This window comes from Paramisgurnus dabryanus, chromosome 3 (assembly GCF_030506205.2).
Source record: "Paramisgurnus dabryanus chromosome 3, PD_genome_1.1, whole genome shotgun sequence".
NCBI classification, from domain to species: Eukaryota; Metazoa; Chordata; class Actinopteri; order Cypriniformes; family Cobitidae; genus Paramisgurnus; species Paramisgurnus dabryanus.
Window position 1 is genome coordinate 21,002,061 of NC_133339.1, and position 17,296 is coordinate 21,019,356.

Below are 17,296 nucleotides of genomic sequence, written 5' to 3' on the forward strand. Positions count from 1 at the left end.
AGAGTAAAAATAAAGACGATGCTTTGCAGATACTTATCTTTGCCTTCTGCTGGTTGAAATTATCAATGATAACACCGATGAACAGGTTAAGGGTGAAGAAAGAGCCAAAGATGATGAAAATAACAAAGTAAAGATACATGTAGAGATTGGCCTCGTAATCCGGCTGCATTTCGATCTGCAGAGAATGAAAATGAAATCCACATTGTAAATAAACCAGTTTTAGTCTGTGACCTAATACCATTTCAATGGCCATGAAAAAAATCATCATTACATCACTGGAATCCACTGCAGCGTACATGATGTCCATCCATCCTTTAAATGTTGCCTGAAAACCAATGACTTTTTTAGTTTTATTGCAGTTTTGCGGGATATTTTTCAAGAATAAAACACACAGACGTGGCTCACCACTTGCAGTAAGGAGAGGTAGCCCATGCCAACGTTATCATAGTTGACCTTCAGGTTCATCCATCGCACATCATCATGAACCTCTGCGAGTGCAACGCATTCAGACTTATTGTTGACCACAGAGGGAAGGAATTTTTCTTCGGATGTCATGTTGTAGCAAAAGTAAAACTTTCCAGCGAAAAGGTTCACGCCCATGATGCTAAAGATGAGCCAGAAGATGAGACACACCAGGAGAACGTTGAAGATGGATGGGATGGCCCCTACCAGGGCATTCACCACCACCTGTGTATGTTGACAACTTACTGTAAGTGTCTGGACCCTAACCTTCTACTTTGATCTTTATTAAATAGCCAAGGTAATAGTACATGCAAAGATAAGCAAAAAAACATTACATTCTTTGAATGACAAGATGTGCCAATAACATTAGGAGTACACACACTCACCCTCATTCCTTCAAATCTGGACAGAGCTCTAAGAGGTCTCAAGGCTCTCAAAGTTCGGAGAGATTTAATGGCCCCCAGTTCAGAGTAGCCTAAAATATTTGCTGTCAGGCTGATCAGTGACACCTAAGAAAATATTAAAGTATATGTTAAATTTTTTGTTAACTTTGTCGGTAATTATTAAACCAACAAAATAATAATTTAGGTTTAATCTTAAAGGTATAGTTCAGCAAAAAGTAAAAATTATCCCATGATTTACTCACTCTCAGGCTATCCAAGATAAAAAAGTCAATCATCTTTTATTTCAGTTATTAAAAAAAAATGACCTAGGTCTTCCAAGCTTCATAAATGCATGACTTTCAAGCCGAAAAAAGTGCATCCATCCTTTACAAAAGTAATCCAAACAGCTCCAGGGTGGTAAATAAAGGCCTTCAGTGGGAAATCAATGCGACTTTGCAAAAAACTTACAAACAAAAATAACTAGCTTAACAACCCCAAATTGGACTGCTCTGCATTCACAAGAGAGTTTTAGCGTAGTGAGTGGACGTTGTATAGTAGTGTGTGGCGTAGTGACGAAAACACAAGAGCGTAGGCACAGACAGGCCTGGATTGCCCATAGGGAGGACCGGGAGAATTCCCGGTGGGCCGGACTGTTTTTTTGCCACGAGGGCCGGCGTTGTCATATTGCTGGGTTGCCACTGGGTTGAAAATTGCTGTCCGTAGGCTGCCAGCACTCACAGCAGCCCGACACACATATTTGAGAGATGTCCCCGCCGCTTTATGCCCAAGTTGATTGTATCCCGAGTCCCAACCACTTATTGGAAGAACTCTTGCATTAGGGTCCATAAAGATCTAAAACGCATGGAAAACGAAGGACGCGGCACTCTCTTCTGCTTTTTAAGTGCTCACATGTGGACACAAGTTTTGTTTCAGACTCATCTGTATTGAAGTGCGCTTGTTGAGTGTCTAGATTTAAAATAAACTTGAGCGTATCTTGATACAAACGGCCTCTAAAAGGAAAAGGATCTACAAATCGTATTTAAAAAAAAATCTAGATGTAACAATGAATTGTCTATGATTATTCATTATTCATCATTTATTGCAAGAGGAACAAAAATCTATTTGATGCAAAACTCGTTTATATGTTAAAAGTAAGTTTACATGAATATGACGTTTTCTCAAGTAAAACAAATGTTGAAAGGCTATTATATATTTACATTTTTTTTTTTTTGCATAATGTAGGCCTACCTTACGTTATTTGGCCATATACATTATCTAAGTAGTAAAAAATAAAAATAAGGATGCTTTTTCCATCTGTTTCCCCTGCATACTTGATAAATCTGGCTTGTGTATTGTATATCAGGGGTTTCCAAACTTTTTCAATCCAACAGGTTATCTCAAGACCCACCACTTTTTAGAAATAGAAAAACAGAAACACATTTTTTCCCTTTCAGTAGTTTTTTGAAGTTTACTTGAATAATATTAAAATGCCCTAGGTCTGCACGATTATGGCAAAAATCATAATTGTTTGGGCTACTTGCACTGAATTGGAAATTATATATTTAAAAAATACAACGAATTTGCAAGGCTGTAGAGAACAGTGCACTATTTCAGACTTATATTCTTCTAAGGATTTAATGATATTATTTTTAAATAGTCTGTCGTGAACTAAAGTGGTCTAAGGCATGAAACTCCAGGGATGAAAATGAGTCCCACTCCGGCCCTGGGCACAAAACAACAACAGTCACAAGTTTTTTTTACACGGATTTTGGCTTGGATGGCTTGAGGGGGAGTAAATCATGGGGCAGTTTGTACTTTTCGCTAAATTATCCCTTTAAGAATTAAAAGGATACAAAAAAGCTGGGTTATTTTCATCCCAGCATTGGGACAAAAAGTGACAAACCCATTGTGGGGTCAAATATAAACATTTATGGGATAATTTAACCCAACGGCTGTTTGTACCCTTTATCCCAGCATTTTTAAAGTGAATGTTGGTGTTATATTAATTTTTTTACGTGGAAAATTATGCTATCGATGGCAATGTCATGTCAAGGAACCCACAAATTAAAAAAACCGACTGCACTGTAAACTTCCTTGGATCTTCTGAATGCATAAATGTCACCGTGCATACAGTACTGGGCCGCCCCCACCACCAGACTACTTGTTTTAGACGTTTTACTGTACATCTATATACTTTTCAATCTATTTTATTAAGATACAAACAGAAAATACAGGATATATGTAAAAAAACTATTTTCAGGACTAAATGTCTTCTTTAGGCAACGTTGGTGTTTAGTGTGACCTTCCTTGGCATTAACACATCTTGAGCGTTTTTGAGCAGAATGAAGATCTGCAGTTTCCTGCTATTGCTCAAGTGGAAGGGGAATTTACCCTAAAATTTCCTGTATTTTCTGGCTGTATTCTAATAAAGAGACTGAGAAACAATCATATATGATCACTATAACATTGCAAAAACAACAAATCTAATTCTGGCATAGTGGCCTAAGACTTTTGCACAGTACTGTATTTTTTCTAGTTTGTATGTGGGACATGAACCCATGATCTTGTCATTGCTGGCACAATTGCACTTTTTGTTACACTTTGTACATATATTTCTTCTTTCTCTAAATCTTATTACGTTACTTGTGTTGAAAAATTCTAAAACTAAAACTTAAAAGGCCAATATTATGTCAAACGGACATAAATGTGTGTTGGCAGTGTGTAAAAAACACCACCCTAGAATGAAAAAAATCCACACACTCCCCCATTAAATCAGAGCAGTCTCATTAGCTATTTTGATTCTCTTGTTAATGTGACGTCACACTGACAAAGCCGCCTACAGCGACTGACTGACTGCTTAATTTTACCCAAAAGCTTTTCTGAATGTGTTTGTTAGCACATTGTAGCACTATTATTCACAGAAATCAGATCTTTTTTTAACCAAAAGCACTCACCGTCTGTTGGTAAGGGAGTGAGGGCAGTAGCTCATTTGCATTTAAAGGTACACACATGAAAACAGCCCTTTTACAAATGATCTGTGGGGTATTTTGAGCTGAAACTTCACAGACACATTCTAGACACACCTGAGACCTATATAACATCTTGTTAAAATGGGCATATATTGGCCCTTTAACTTGACACATACCAGCTGATCTACAGGAGCAGTTTGATTTAACTTGTATTTGAACTGTAATTTTGCAGGATTAATTAATACCCATGATAAACTACTTACATCAACGATAAGAAAGTCCAGCCAACACCAAGCATTCGTGAAATAGACTTTGAAACCATAAGCCGACCATTTCAGAAGCATTTCAACGACGAACACATAGGTGAAGACCTGATCTGCATATTCAAGGATGATTCTGATCGTTCTCCGTTGTTCGATGTATATGTCCTCAAATGCCTAATGAACAAACACGTCACGTGAAGAATGAGGATAACGTGGACTTACCAAATCAATAATTTACTTATCGATTTACTCACCAGCGCTCCACTGCTGAGGAGAATCATGAAGATGATAAAGGTTTCAAATAAGTTGTGTTCCACAATAGCAAAGCAGGTTTTACGAAAGTTCCACCACACCTTTCCTGATCCATAATCAACATCAAGGTCCAGGCAAGGACATCGCCTGATACATTCTGGAAAATAAAAAATGTGTATGATGTCAGTAATATACATTTTTAATGGTGTGATATAAATCAGAGTGCATGAGTGTCTCACGTTGTGTGTAGCAGTCCTCAGGTATGGTCGAATCCTCTTCAATCTCTGATTCTGAATCAAGCATATCAAGAGGTTTGTCTACTGTGCTGCAGGTTGAAGATTCATCTCCATCTTTTATCTGCCGGGTGAAAACATTGCAGCTGGTCAGTTTTATTTCTGGTATAATACATAAAAAAACACTGCATATTACAAGCCAGCTTTTAAATGCTTATATTGGCTGATGATTATTAATATAAACAAAGCTGAATTCAGTCCACCCAGTGTGTGATTCAAAATCGAGTGTTTCCCCATACACCAAGCATCAGTTTCTCTCAGATCTTATGCGACTGTTCACACGAGACTCATGTATAACTGGCTACTTGTGTTCATGTTCCCTAATGCTGACCATGACATGTCAACTGCGTCACCTGATCCACTTCAGAGCCGCGCCAACAAACAGTTGCTAATGATTCAGAGCCTGTGCACCTCAAGAAAACAAATCTCAAATAAAACATGCAACAAACAAACACTACAGCATATATAAGATCAGTAAACGTGAGAGTAAGGGTTTATTTTAGAGGGGCAAACAGACATTCCTGTGGTTTATGCTATTTTTTCATGAGAGAGGGAACGGTGGGGTCATGAAGTTGCTCGACAAGGTAACTAATCATGCTGTGTCGGGTCTCATTCCCACGCCCTGCCTTTGCCATTCCTCAGACGTGCTCTCTAAACAAGTGTCTCCGCAGATGACCCGTGGGGCTCGAGATGGACTTTGCAGGTGTCACAGTGTTCGGTTCACATGTCTTGGTGTCAGAGGTGTCGATTGAGGGTTGTCAGTGGACACCCTGGCAACCGGTTTTTAGGTTTTAAAGGGTTCAGTTCACCCCAAATTTTTTTTACTCACCCTCAAGCCATCCAAGTTGTATAATACTTTTTTCTTTCAGCTGAACACAGTCAGGGTTAGATTAAATAATATCCTGCCTTTTTTCAGCTTTATAAATGCATTGGATAGTGCCCCAATTTTTAAAGGCCATACTTCAAAAACGAATCCATAAAGTTATTAATGGTTTTCTGAGGTGAAGCAATGAGTTTTTGTAACCTTAACTTTCACATGAACATACATATGGTTGCAGTATATAAAGTTTGAAATATGAATAATTCCCAAATCCCATTGCTTTACCTCGAACCACATTTGGACGGCTTTAAAAATAAGGCACTATCCAATGCCATTATAGAGCTGAAAAGTATTATTTAATGTAACTATGACTGTGTTTGGCTAAAAAAGAAAGTCATATACACCTAAGACGGCTTAAGGGTGAGTAAAATATGGGCTAATTTTCAATTTCAACTACTCCTTTAAGTAGACAAATTCAAAACAACATTTTATTTGCTTTCTACATGTCAACTATTTCTCTTGTTAATCTTCTGTGTCGATATAACTGGTTAAATAAAAATCCTCAAGCAAAAAAACTTACTTTAGTGTCGTTATAAATGACATCTTTGTCTTCATCCTCTGAAAAGCTGTCATCTTCATCACAAGGGCTGTCCAAGTCAGATTCACCATTGGCTATGGGCACCTTGATGACTATTGTGTTGGAATTCATGATGGCCGGTTTGGAATCATCCTCTTTATTTGCTTTCCCACCTTCTTCCTTTGGCTTCAGGCACAGCAACCGTCTGGCTTGCCTGATAACAAACGCTTTTACCCAGTCAATGGCTCTTGTGATTCTAGAAATGGCGATCAGAAGATTGTTTGTCTCCCCATCATCATCAGATGCTGACAAATTGTCCCCACTGAAAGAGCTCAGTAGCAAGGCCAGGAAGAGATTCAGCACCTATTTAGAGTCAAAGACAAAATAAAAGAAGTTACTAAAACTCTATTGTGTCATTTAAAATCTTTGGCGGAATATGGGGGGGGGCAGGGGGGACACTGTCCCCCACGACCAGAGCCAATTATGATGTTTACTGAGCTATTAATATAATAAAAATATGAGAATTCCTATTTTATTTGTCTAATCTTAATATTTTAGTGGATGAAGTAAGTAACTTAAGCTAAAATAATTTTAAATTGAACAAAATCATATTTAAAATCCATAAAACTGCACTTTCTCGCTAATCTCAAAGTATTGCAGTACCCTTGTTTGCAGGTAGGTGCCCTCCCAAGCACAAATGCGAAAGCCACCTAGGTTTAAAATCAAGCCAATTAACCCTTGCTAAACTTCTATCTTACTTCTTGGTATGGTTTGGTTTTGGCACACATACGTAACGGTGATTTTGGTGATGACAATACTAAGCTTTATTTGCGCTGAGTCTTTTAAACGTTGAAATACAACCTGCTCTTCAAGTACTCTACACCCTGGATCTTTCTTTGGTGCCAAGAACTTTCAACTCTTAAACAACATCTACAATGTCAGGAGAATGTCTGGCATCTAACATGTAGAAAATACGAACTGCTGCATTAAATGTTTACACTTTTCAAATAGATGTTTTCTTTAGATATCCAAATCAACAAGGCACATGGATTGGCTCTTGGTTCAACACCCAGCTTTTGTTACCTCATAGATAAGACATTTCCTGTTCGGTCTATAAATAACCGTAACGGAAATCCCTCTCGTGGCATTAATAGTAAATGGTCGGTTGATACTTGTATAAATATGGGGGACGTAAAAGTAACCTCCAGCGAGAGGGTCCTGATCTATGCAACTTGATGTTAGACATCTGACAGATCTGTCCTCTTAGGCATCCCAACCTAAGGGGCGGGGGGGTTGGGTTGGTTCAAGGGAAAGATCAGTGTAATATACCCAGCAGCAGTTTTAAACTCACTTCTCAAAACCTTAAGACATAAAAGATCTCTAGTCTTCATTTACATTAATCCATTTTATGACACCATTTCCTAAAAATCTATTCTACACTAAAAAAGGTATAAGAAGGTACAAAAGTTGTCACTGGGGGAAAAGTACACTTTTGTACTTAAAAGGAGCATATTAGTACCTTAAAGGTGCACATTGGTACCTTAGAGGGGGGGGCCGCGAGATGGTGCCAGGGGGGCCCCAGTTTTATGACATTTTATGAAATACATTAATTTATCATGAATTCTGTGTAATTAAACCTAAAAAAATAGGCTACTAACCAAAAGCACTACTTTTTTATATAATTTAATGTTTTTTTTTATTAAAATGTTGAGTTTTAGAACAGTTTTTTGTCACAAATTTTCTTTGGGGGGCCGCGAAGGAATGCACCGTACACAAGGGGGGCCGCACGCTGAAAAAGTTTGGGAACCACTGCCTTAGAGGTTTAGACTGATACCTCAATAGTACATATCTGTACCAAAATGGAAAATATTAGGAGCTTTTAAATGGGAACCATCCCAGTGACAACTTTTGTACCTGAGAGTTTAATAATAAACTAATACATAAAACATAAATCCAAAGCATATTGTATCATAACAAATCACCCAGCCATCAAACTTCTTTTTCTATAACAATGGATGTATTAACCCACTCACCACCAAGTTTCCAATAATCATGACCATCATAAAGACTACGATGCACATGCCCTGGCCAGCCACCTCCATGCAGTCCCACATGGTTTCAATCCACTCCCCGCACAGAATACGAAAGATGATGAGGAATGAATGGAAGAAATCGTGCATGTGCCAGCGTGGCAGCTCACAATCCTCTGCGATCTTACACACACAGTCCTTATAGCTCTTTCCAAAAAGCTGCATCCCCACCACAGCAAAGATGAAGACAATGATGGCCAGGACGAGGGTGAGGTTTCCAAGAGCACCCACAGAATTGCCAATGATCTTTATCAGCATGTTAAGGGTGGGCCATGACTTAGCCAGCTTGAACACACGCATCTAAAAACAAAAAGAGCAGAATGTTTACTTTTTTTAGTACGTACATAGGTTTGTATATAAAATGCATGAAAACGAATGAAAAATATATTTTTTTATAAAGGGGAATTTGAAAATCTTTTCAATGCAGGGCTACCCAAACTCTGTCCTGGAGGGCCGATGTCATGCAAAGTTTAGCTTTAACTCGCATCAGCGCATCTGTCTGAAAGTTTCTAGTATCGTATTGTTTCATTAGTATGCTTCAGGTGTGTTTAGTTATTGTTGGAGCTTAACTCCGCAAGACAACGGCCCTCAAGGACTGACTTTGGGTACCTCTGGTCTAATGTGATACTATATGAATTGTTAGACATACCAGACGAAAAGACCTCAGCACAGACAAGCCCTGAACATTGGCCAAGCCCAGCTCCACCAGACTCATGGTTACAATAATGCTATCAAAAATATTCCAGCCAACTTGGAAGTAATAATACGGGTCCAGCGCGATAAGTTTCAGGACCATTTCTGCGGTGAAAATGCCTGTGAAAACCTGAGGAAGAAATGCATCAACATATTTCAAGGAACCATCAGTTTCTGGACAAACATTATTTTTCACATTATCACTATAATGAACTTTTATGAAATAATAAGACTACATTAAAAACGTCATGACTTACCAAGTTCCCCACAGTCAACATATATTCAAACTCAGGAGTCATTGGATAATGCTCCATGGCCATGAACATGGTGTTGAGCACAATGCAGATGGTAATGCCCAGATCCGTAAATGGGTCCATTACAATAATGTAGACAATCCTCTTTAATTTCACCCACGGTGTGCAGCAGTTCCATTTGAGGAATATGTCGGAAAACTTGTACCAGCAGGGAGGACATGGCCTTTGAATATCCTCCAGCTCTATTGATTCAACAAAAGAGTTCCTTGGCTTAACACAAACATATGAACAGATATTTATATACAGTATATATTAAACATAAAATTACCTTCCATAGTGTTTTCTGTTGCACTAACTGCACTTTGTTTTCTGATTTGTTGGCCAGGAACTTCTAGGTAGGTCATAGTTCCTCTGGATCCGTTTGTTATCTCAGCACCCCCCTAGGGGAAATAATTTGAGCTGTTTACACAACAACGTTTCAAGCAAAAATAGGAAACTTTGCATAAGTTTACATGACAATGGTCGCATCGAGGCTGTGTTTGTGCTACTAAGATACTAAGTTTATTAATAAAGTTTACCAACAGGTTCTCCAACAAAGTTTACAAAATTTTGGCACATTAGGGCGCACTCACACTATCCAAATCAAACCAAATCATGTGTGCAATTGTCCCCCCTTCCTACTCCCCTCAGAAGCATGCACTCACAATGTACTTTTGGCCCAGTCCCAAATGGCGCACTTAATGTGGACTTTCGGTCTCGTGGCCTTAAATTGCACGCGCACGCTTAGTCTACGAGTCCGTAAGGTGTCCCATCTGTCATTTTTACACTCTAAAGTGTGCTCATCAGCACCCCCTTTGCACCCTTGATGTGGGTCTTCGGTGAAGCCCGCACTGCAGCAAGCTTCTTGCACTTTACCAACCCAGAAGTCCCTGCGAAAGAGAAATCAGACGCCGGATGGGAGGAGTTCACACTGATGGGCAACATCCCTTCCTTTTTTCGGTGTGCCACTCAAGTCTGTCCCAAAATACAACTCCGGTGCGCCCTCTTGGACTCGCGTCAGAGGTCCCTAAGGTCTGCACTACATGATGTGATCACAGTGTGGACTGTGAGGAAGTCCATAAGTCCGGAGTTTGCCTTTTGGGACAGGGCCTTTATCGATCCGACCCAGGCGTGCATTCGTCATTAGGCTGGATTTTTTTACAAAGCAGGAAGTAAAGCGCTTTCTTAAAACTGAAGCACATCGTAATGTTTAGTCTGTTTTTATACGGAGTCAATTGGTGCGCGATGACACGCTCAAACTGATTTTGCCAAGTGAGAGATATCCTCAGGGCAACATATTGTGTTGACCCAAGGACAACATTTTTGTAAATAAAACCTAAACCCACCCCAAACCCCAACCCTAACCATAACCAAACCCTAAAATCAGAGGGAAATGAGTGAAAAACAATGGTCTAGAAGCAACTAATACTGGTTGTAAGCTTAAACTTAAAACAAACTTTCAACTTATTTCTAAAATCTGATTGGTTGATTAAAATGTTGTCCCAGGGTCAACAATGTTGCCCTGAGGACATCAACCACTTGGCAAGATCAGGAGAGCCGCAATGACACACAGCCCTCTTACATGTCATTATATTTCTAAGTTGGTCTGTTGCGTGCCTAGCTCAGGCATTCACGTAACCTTGCTGTGTGCATCAGAAGGTTTTTACGAATGCAGAAGTGGTCGCGCAATTGACGTCTCTCACTTTGAACTGCACTGTGGTGCGATTTGCAACCACACCTAAACTGCACCCGGGCACCATAGTCAAATGAACCAGGCTTTGGGGGTCAAACAGGCACAGGCGTTTTGGTTTGAATAGTGTGAGTGCACCCTAAGGGGTCTAGGGTCACTTATAGTAACAAACTTACCTCTCATCATCCATACAAACAAATTGCTAAATGCTTTCGCCATTTTAAATGTTTGTATTTATCACTCTGTAGGAGAATGCGTATATGCACACTAGGGGTGGGAATCATTTGGACCTTCATGATTCGATTCAGAATTGATTCTTAGGATCCCGATTCGATTCAGACTCAATTGAAAGTACTAATTAGCATATCTGTACTGTAATTACGGCACATTTGCTACTAGTCTTTAAACTGTCATATATTGAATTTTAATACAACTAATGCAGGGTTCACACCAGACGCGGTAGAGGAGGCAAGCGCGAGTGATTTACATGTAAAGTCAATGCAAAGACGCGATTAGGCATCCTGTGGCACGGTATGCGAATTGAGTGTTGCCGCGGGAAATGTGCGAGTTGAAAAATCTGAACTTCGGCGAATTTCCGCGCCATGTTAACCAATCAGGACCTTGCTCTAGTAGTGACGTGATTACAGGAAGCGAGCAGAGTCTCAATGGAGTCGCAGAACCCCCTCCCACGACGCAAATTTCCGTGTGAATGAAGCAAGTAAACTCAAATGTTCAAGCTTCCAACTACGTGCGAATAATGCGTTTTTGCAGCCTCTATCGCGGCTGGTGTGAATGCACCATTAGTGCTCAGTGAAGTCATTCTCTTTATATACACTGTAAAAAGTGAAAAGTTGGATCAACTTAAAAAATTCTCAGAATCAAAATTTTCCTACACCCCTACTTTGCAGGCGTGTAGTGTTTGTTTATAAAGTAACATTACCAACTACTTGCCTGGCATGGATAATACAGCAGATTTAATAATTTTTGTGGTTCTTTGTGAACGGGATCGTTTTGACAACATTGTGGTGTGTATGTGAAATAAAATAAAAATGCAAAAAAAAATTTGTTTTAAGTAAATTGTTGTGTAAACAAAAACATAAAAACAATATGGTTAAGAAGAGTATGAACGTATAGTAGATGTGGCTCCACCTACCTCTCTACTTGAAATGGGCTTTAGTGCGATACCATCAAAGTCATGATGCCACTTGCCACCCCCATCGAAGTCATCTTCACCTTTCTTTACACTGGACAGTGATGTATTACTGCCGTGTACAATGATATGCTTCTGCTACTTGACAAAGTAGACAAAATCCAAAAATACTGTTCACAAAGTCATTCTGGAAGCCATGTATTGAAAGTGTTCATGATGTCTGTAAGTTTTAGCTTAGTGCATAAACCATAAATGTGACAAACCACAGCTTGTTTCTTGAGCTGATCCATGATTCGTGCGTACTCTTCCTCCTTTTCTTTGGCTTCTGCTCTTGTGGCTTCATTTTGTTCTGCGTACGCCATCGCCACCACAGCCAGAATCAGATTGATGAGGTAGAACGAGCCCAAGAAGATGATGACCACGAAAAAGATCATGTAGGTCTTCCCAGCGGCACGGAGGGTCTGAAACATTCAAGACAATTTTAATGGAACTTAAATGGCACTAAGCTCTTAATGGGTGACTTTAACTTTATTTAGGTTCTAGGCAAGGTACAGACAGTTAAACGCTTCTTTCTATGAAACCTATAAAAATATTCATTTTAATCTATGATACTGTACATTTTTAAGAGTTTTAATAACAATAATTGTTTACAATAATAACATGCAATAAAAAAAGAGAAAGTCTTAGCTGTGACTGTCAAAAAACTTTTATGCTCACCAACTGGAATAAATTTTCCCAGAAGTCTTGAGTCATAAGCCGAAAGAGGGCTAAGAAAGCCCATGCGAAGGTGTCATAGCTGGTGTAGCCATAATTTGGATTTCGGCCAGCTTTCATGCATGTGTATCCCTCAGGACACTTACTGTAAACACAGCAACACTAAATGAGGCTTTTATGAAAACATTTATGAAATGTATTTGGGCCCATTAGTAACAGCACTGGATTTACAAATTCTATCGCTTTAAAGTTGATTCTGGTCAATATCATTTTGAAAAACCATACCCTGCATCCGAACTGTTCCCACACAGTAATGCATCCATATGGCCAGGCACACGGTAGTGATGCGCTGTATAGAAAATAAATGAATAAGAAGCTGGGCCATGCAAAGTCGCTTGGCTACAATGATTTTGATATGACATACCATTGTGATGCTGCAATTAAACTTACTTTTCATTTATAATATGACTAGAAAAAACCTACTCAATTATACAAGTGAAAAACAGTGTGTTTTCATCACGTTTACATTTGAAAAAATTATTGGTGGCTCCCGCGATAGATTATACCCTTTTAAGTGGGTCACAAAATGAAACGTTTGGGAACCTCTGATCTAAAAAACATAACAGTAGTGCTTGAGTGCAACAAATGACTACTGATGTAAATAAATCACCTGGATCATCAATGTATTTACGAAAGTCGAAAGTGCCGTTGCCATCATCTGTGCCATTGAAGCTTGTGTAATTGAAGTCTGAGGTCAGTGTTTCATTGGTCAGGTTAAAAGGAGGCCATATGATGCACTTTTGTCGTAGATTTCCCATAAAGAGTTGCAGGCCGATGAGAGCGAACACACTGAGACAGAAGACAGTGAGGATCATGACATCTGCCAGTTTCTTCACCGACTGAATCAGGGCGCCGACGATGGTTTTTAGACCTGGAATTTTACAAAAGAGATTTAGGAAAGATATGGAGTACATGGTTTATTACGTGAGAAAAAGCTGGATTGGAGTTTAATTGATATTGAAAATACGGGCAACATTCAGTTTCCATCTCTACCTGGAATCACAGTGATTGTTTTGAGGGCACGGAGAACCCGGAAGGTCCTTAGAGCCGATACGTTCCCCAGGTCTACAAACTCTGTCAGGTACCTGTGGATAAATTACACTTCACATCTTTAACTCAAAGCTACAGACCTTGTGCCTAAACTCAAGATTCATTAAACTGAAAAGTAATGAGCAGGATCCATCTCGAATTCAACACCTCTGAATGAATCAGACCACAAATGGGTCTTTAGATTAAAACACCATTAACCTCCTAAGACCCGAGCTTTGGTTTGTCACCTTTCAGATTTCTGCTAACTATTTTGGGTTTAGGAAGAACCAATAAATATAATAACCAAATATTTTCTTTAAACATGAAGCAGTGTATTTTTCCATGTTCAGTGTTGGGGGTAATGCATTATAAGTAACGTGCATTACATAATAATATTACTTTTCTGATGTAACGAGTAAAGTAACACATTACTTTATAAATATACATATTAATATTTTAGTTAATTTTCAGTTTAATTAATTTGTTTAATAAAAATAGTATACTGAATTAAACGGAACGTATTAATGTAGAATTACGCACTCTTTACGTGCGTGCCTAAGTGGGAACAGTTTGAGTCAGAAACGGAGACAGGAGTCCAGAGCTCGACATTTTTGCGTTGGAAATACGCAATTTCTGCAATTTCAACTTCGCAGTAACAAAAACACCTGCAGGGCCTATAAGAGATCAAGCCTCAGCCAAGTAAGAAAAAGTAACGCAAAAGTAACTTAAAAGTAAAGTAAGTATTACTTTTCATGGAAATTCACAAAGTAACACAATTAGTTACTTTTTTGGGGAGTAACTTAATATTGTAATGGATTACTTTTAAAAGTAACTTTCCCCAACACTGTCCATGTTTGTGTACATAAGGTTCCAGTTACACAGAGTTAATTATTATGGTGTATATTTGATGTCCACGTATGTAGGTTTTAGGAGGTTAAATATGAATACAATGTATAACCACACCATACATTTTTTTTTCAAAAGCCAAACGTGTGTGTGTTTTAAAGAGCACCTATTTCATTGCTAAAAACAGCATTATTTTGTGTATTTGGTATAATACAATGTGTTTGCGTGGTTTATGGTTAAAAACATTTTTTTTTCACATACTGTTTTGTAGCTCCAGAATTCACTTTCTTCCTAAAACACACAGATTTACGGTCTGTGTCCTTGATTGGCCAGCTAATCTGTACGTTGTGATTGGCCTGAATACATCTGACGTCAGCCGGAAATGTGACGCTCCTTATCATGTTTGAAAGATTCGCTCACAATGCAATGCTAACAGGAGTTAACTTACAGGCTGTGAGTCTGAAGCGGGAGAAATTATGATAATGTCGGTCTTGTCTACATCACCAATCCTAGGAAGTAAACTGTTGCCTACAATCCGTGTGTTTGTTGTAGTCCAAAAAAAGAGATTTACGTTGGAGACGATAACTTGCGTCAGCGATTACTTTGGGGTTTGTACCTTTTGCATATCGTTAACATGTACTAATACACACTTACACACCAAAGGAAATGTAAAAACGTGAATTGTACAATTGGTACTTAAAAATTCGACTTAGTAAATCCTTGAAAATATTTTATAATTAAAATGTAAAACATTGAGATTTACTCAAGAAAGTGGACACTTTGGCTTTATAAAAATGTCCATCTGTTTCATCTAGAAATTGCTAGGGTATTAGATATGCGTCAGTGTAGACTATATTTAGCTTGAGGGCAACAGTCAATCACAGATGCCAAATGGCACCAGTAGGTATACTATAAACCACTGGCAAAAGAGATGCCTATTTGGCAACTGGATGACAACTCTGGTAGATTGTATGTAATAATCATGTCTGTGAATTTCCATGGAAAACTTGTGCAGGAGCCATGAGAAGGAGATTATCTGATGATGTTTTCCATATTTATATCTGTAAAAAATACTATAGATGACAGCAGAGGCAATCAAATATAGTAATAATAATACAGTATATAAGGGCAACAACTAATCAAGAACAATTATCACAAATCATGTAAAAGTCTGAATACGCATTTATCATTAAACAGCAGCCTTTTAATGTTCTAAGAAGGGTCGAAGTGTGAAGCTGAGATTCAATGCTAAAAATAAACCTGGTAAGTGATCTGACTTTACAGGCGGATAAATATTTTCATTCAGCGGGTCTGTGATTGTAAAAGGGAGGTGAAGGTGGACCTTAAGGAGGTTCACAGAGAAGCTGAGATGGTAGGTTTGACTTGTAAGGAGCTGACGGAAGCCTCATTGCAGGTGATGCTGTAAACGCACAGACTTTGAAGCTCTCTCATCTGAGTGAGTATTTTCACAATGCCAGAAGCTCATGCCTCGCCTCTGTACAATGTGGATGCCGGACTCCACCTATCTCATGGCCGTCATAGCCTGACTAAGCGAATATGAATTAGTGACACACTATGCTGGCTATTTGGAATGGCATCTGATTACAAGAACCAATGTTAAAAATAAAGTTGTAAACTGTTGCCTTCCGCTCATGAAGTGAATATGTCCATTTGCTTTTAATCAAAATAGTGGGGGTTTAAAGGCATGTACATTAGTTTGTTTTACGCTGTAAAAAAATTCTGTAGAAATTACAGTATTACTGGCAGCTGGTTCTCGGTAACTTACTGTAGATTTTACATTTATGTTATTTACTGGCAACAGTTTGTTCAAAGTTAAATGAACATGAAACATTTTTACTTTACAACTTTATCTTCTACAGTAAGTTACTGGCAACCAGCTGCATTTTTTTACAGTGTAAATCTACGAAGTGATTGGGCTCTATCTTGCACCCAGCGCAATTGACTTTGTCCGTGACGCATGTATCATTCGTATTTTGCCCCGGCGCACAGCGGGTTTTTCCCGTCACAGAAGCACGTCGGCAAACTAGGGAATGAACTTGCGCTCCCTGGGTGGTTCAGCGCAAAAAAAGAGGCGTGTTCCAGCGCAAACCATCCCTGATGCTATTTTGCAGTTTCAAAAAACAATTGCGCCACTGACCAGAAAAAAAAAGTTTAAAGTCAGTGGCGCGTTGCGCGTTGTTCATTATGCTATTTTAAGGGCGCATGCTTGACCATAATGTATAGCGTGCACAACGCGCATACACTTTGCTTATCTAATCTACACAGATGCAACAGTTATTTTTGCAAATCATAAATTGTTACACTTAAAAATATTAATACACGAGATAAGGGGAATCATAGTGGTGAGCATTGTGGTGATAGTTTTTATTTATTCTCATGCAAATAACGATTAAAATATTTTCATAACTTTGTTGTGTGGCTGTATTACGTTTATTTTATGTAAATAATAATTAAAATGTTTTCATAAGAAACCTTAATGTATATGAACTTGATTTGTAAGAGTACTTTGGGGTTGGACCTTGCTTGCGTTTCTTGGGTCCGATTTCAAAGCCCCCAAACCCTTTCAGCGGTGAGGGTGGACGCAGCGATGTCCTCTGCTGGCGTCAAGTCCTGAGGCAGATCCACCTCCCGTTACACGGCGTGCCCGATTTATGCTGGCAAGCGTGGGATTCCCCCGTACAAGGACGTCGG

The 17,296-nt window shown here is 38.9% G+C and overlaps 1 protein-coding gene across 7 annotated transcripts in view; it reads right to left on the reverse strand.

Annotated features, from left to right (window-relative positions):
* scn4ab (sodium channel, voltage-gated, type IV, alpha, b) overlaps window positions 1–17,296 on the reverse strand; it is a 51,051-nt gene that overhangs the window by 5,197 nt on the left and 28,558 nt on the right. For 5 of the 7 annotated variants that reach the window (XM_073813877.1, XM_073813881.1, XM_073813880.1 and 2 more), the window contains exons 6-23: window positions 13,703–13,794; window positions 13,320–13,580; window positions 12,935–12,998; window positions 12,653–12,794; window positions 12,199–12,396; window positions 11,939–12,073; window positions 9,385–9,496; window positions 9,060–9,298; window positions 8,759–8,932; window positions 8,053–8,409; window positions 6,023–6,382; window positions 4,569–4,686; window positions 4,332–4,486; window positions 4,078–4,251; window positions 849–971; window positions 406–687; window positions 272–325; window positions 38–175 (exon numbers count right to left, since the gene is read on the reverse strand). In XM_073813877.1, coding sequence (XP_073669978.1) covers window positions 38–175; window positions 272–325; window positions 406–687; window positions 849–971; window positions 4,078–4,251; window positions 4,332–4,486; window positions 4,569–4,686; window positions 6,023–6,382; window positions 8,053–8,409; window positions 8,759–8,932; window positions 9,060–9,298; window positions 9,385–9,496; window positions 11,939–12,073; window positions 12,199–12,396; window positions 12,653–12,794; window positions 12,935–12,998; window positions 13,320–13,580; window positions 13,703–13,794 — 3,178 coding nt within the window. Of the gene's footprint in view, window positions 1–33; window positions 176–271; window positions 326–405; window positions 688–848; window positions 972–4,077; window positions 4,252–4,331; window positions 4,487–4,568; window positions 4,687–6,022; window positions 6,383–8,052; window positions 8,410–8,758; window positions 8,933–9,059; window positions 9,299–9,384; window positions 9,497–11,938; window positions 12,074–12,198; window positions 12,397–12,652; window positions 12,795–12,934; window positions 12,999–13,319; window positions 13,581–13,702; window positions 13,795–17,296 lie in introns of all 7 variants that reach the window. The other 2 variants (XM_073813878.1, XM_073813883.1) reach the window with 1 other exon arrangement.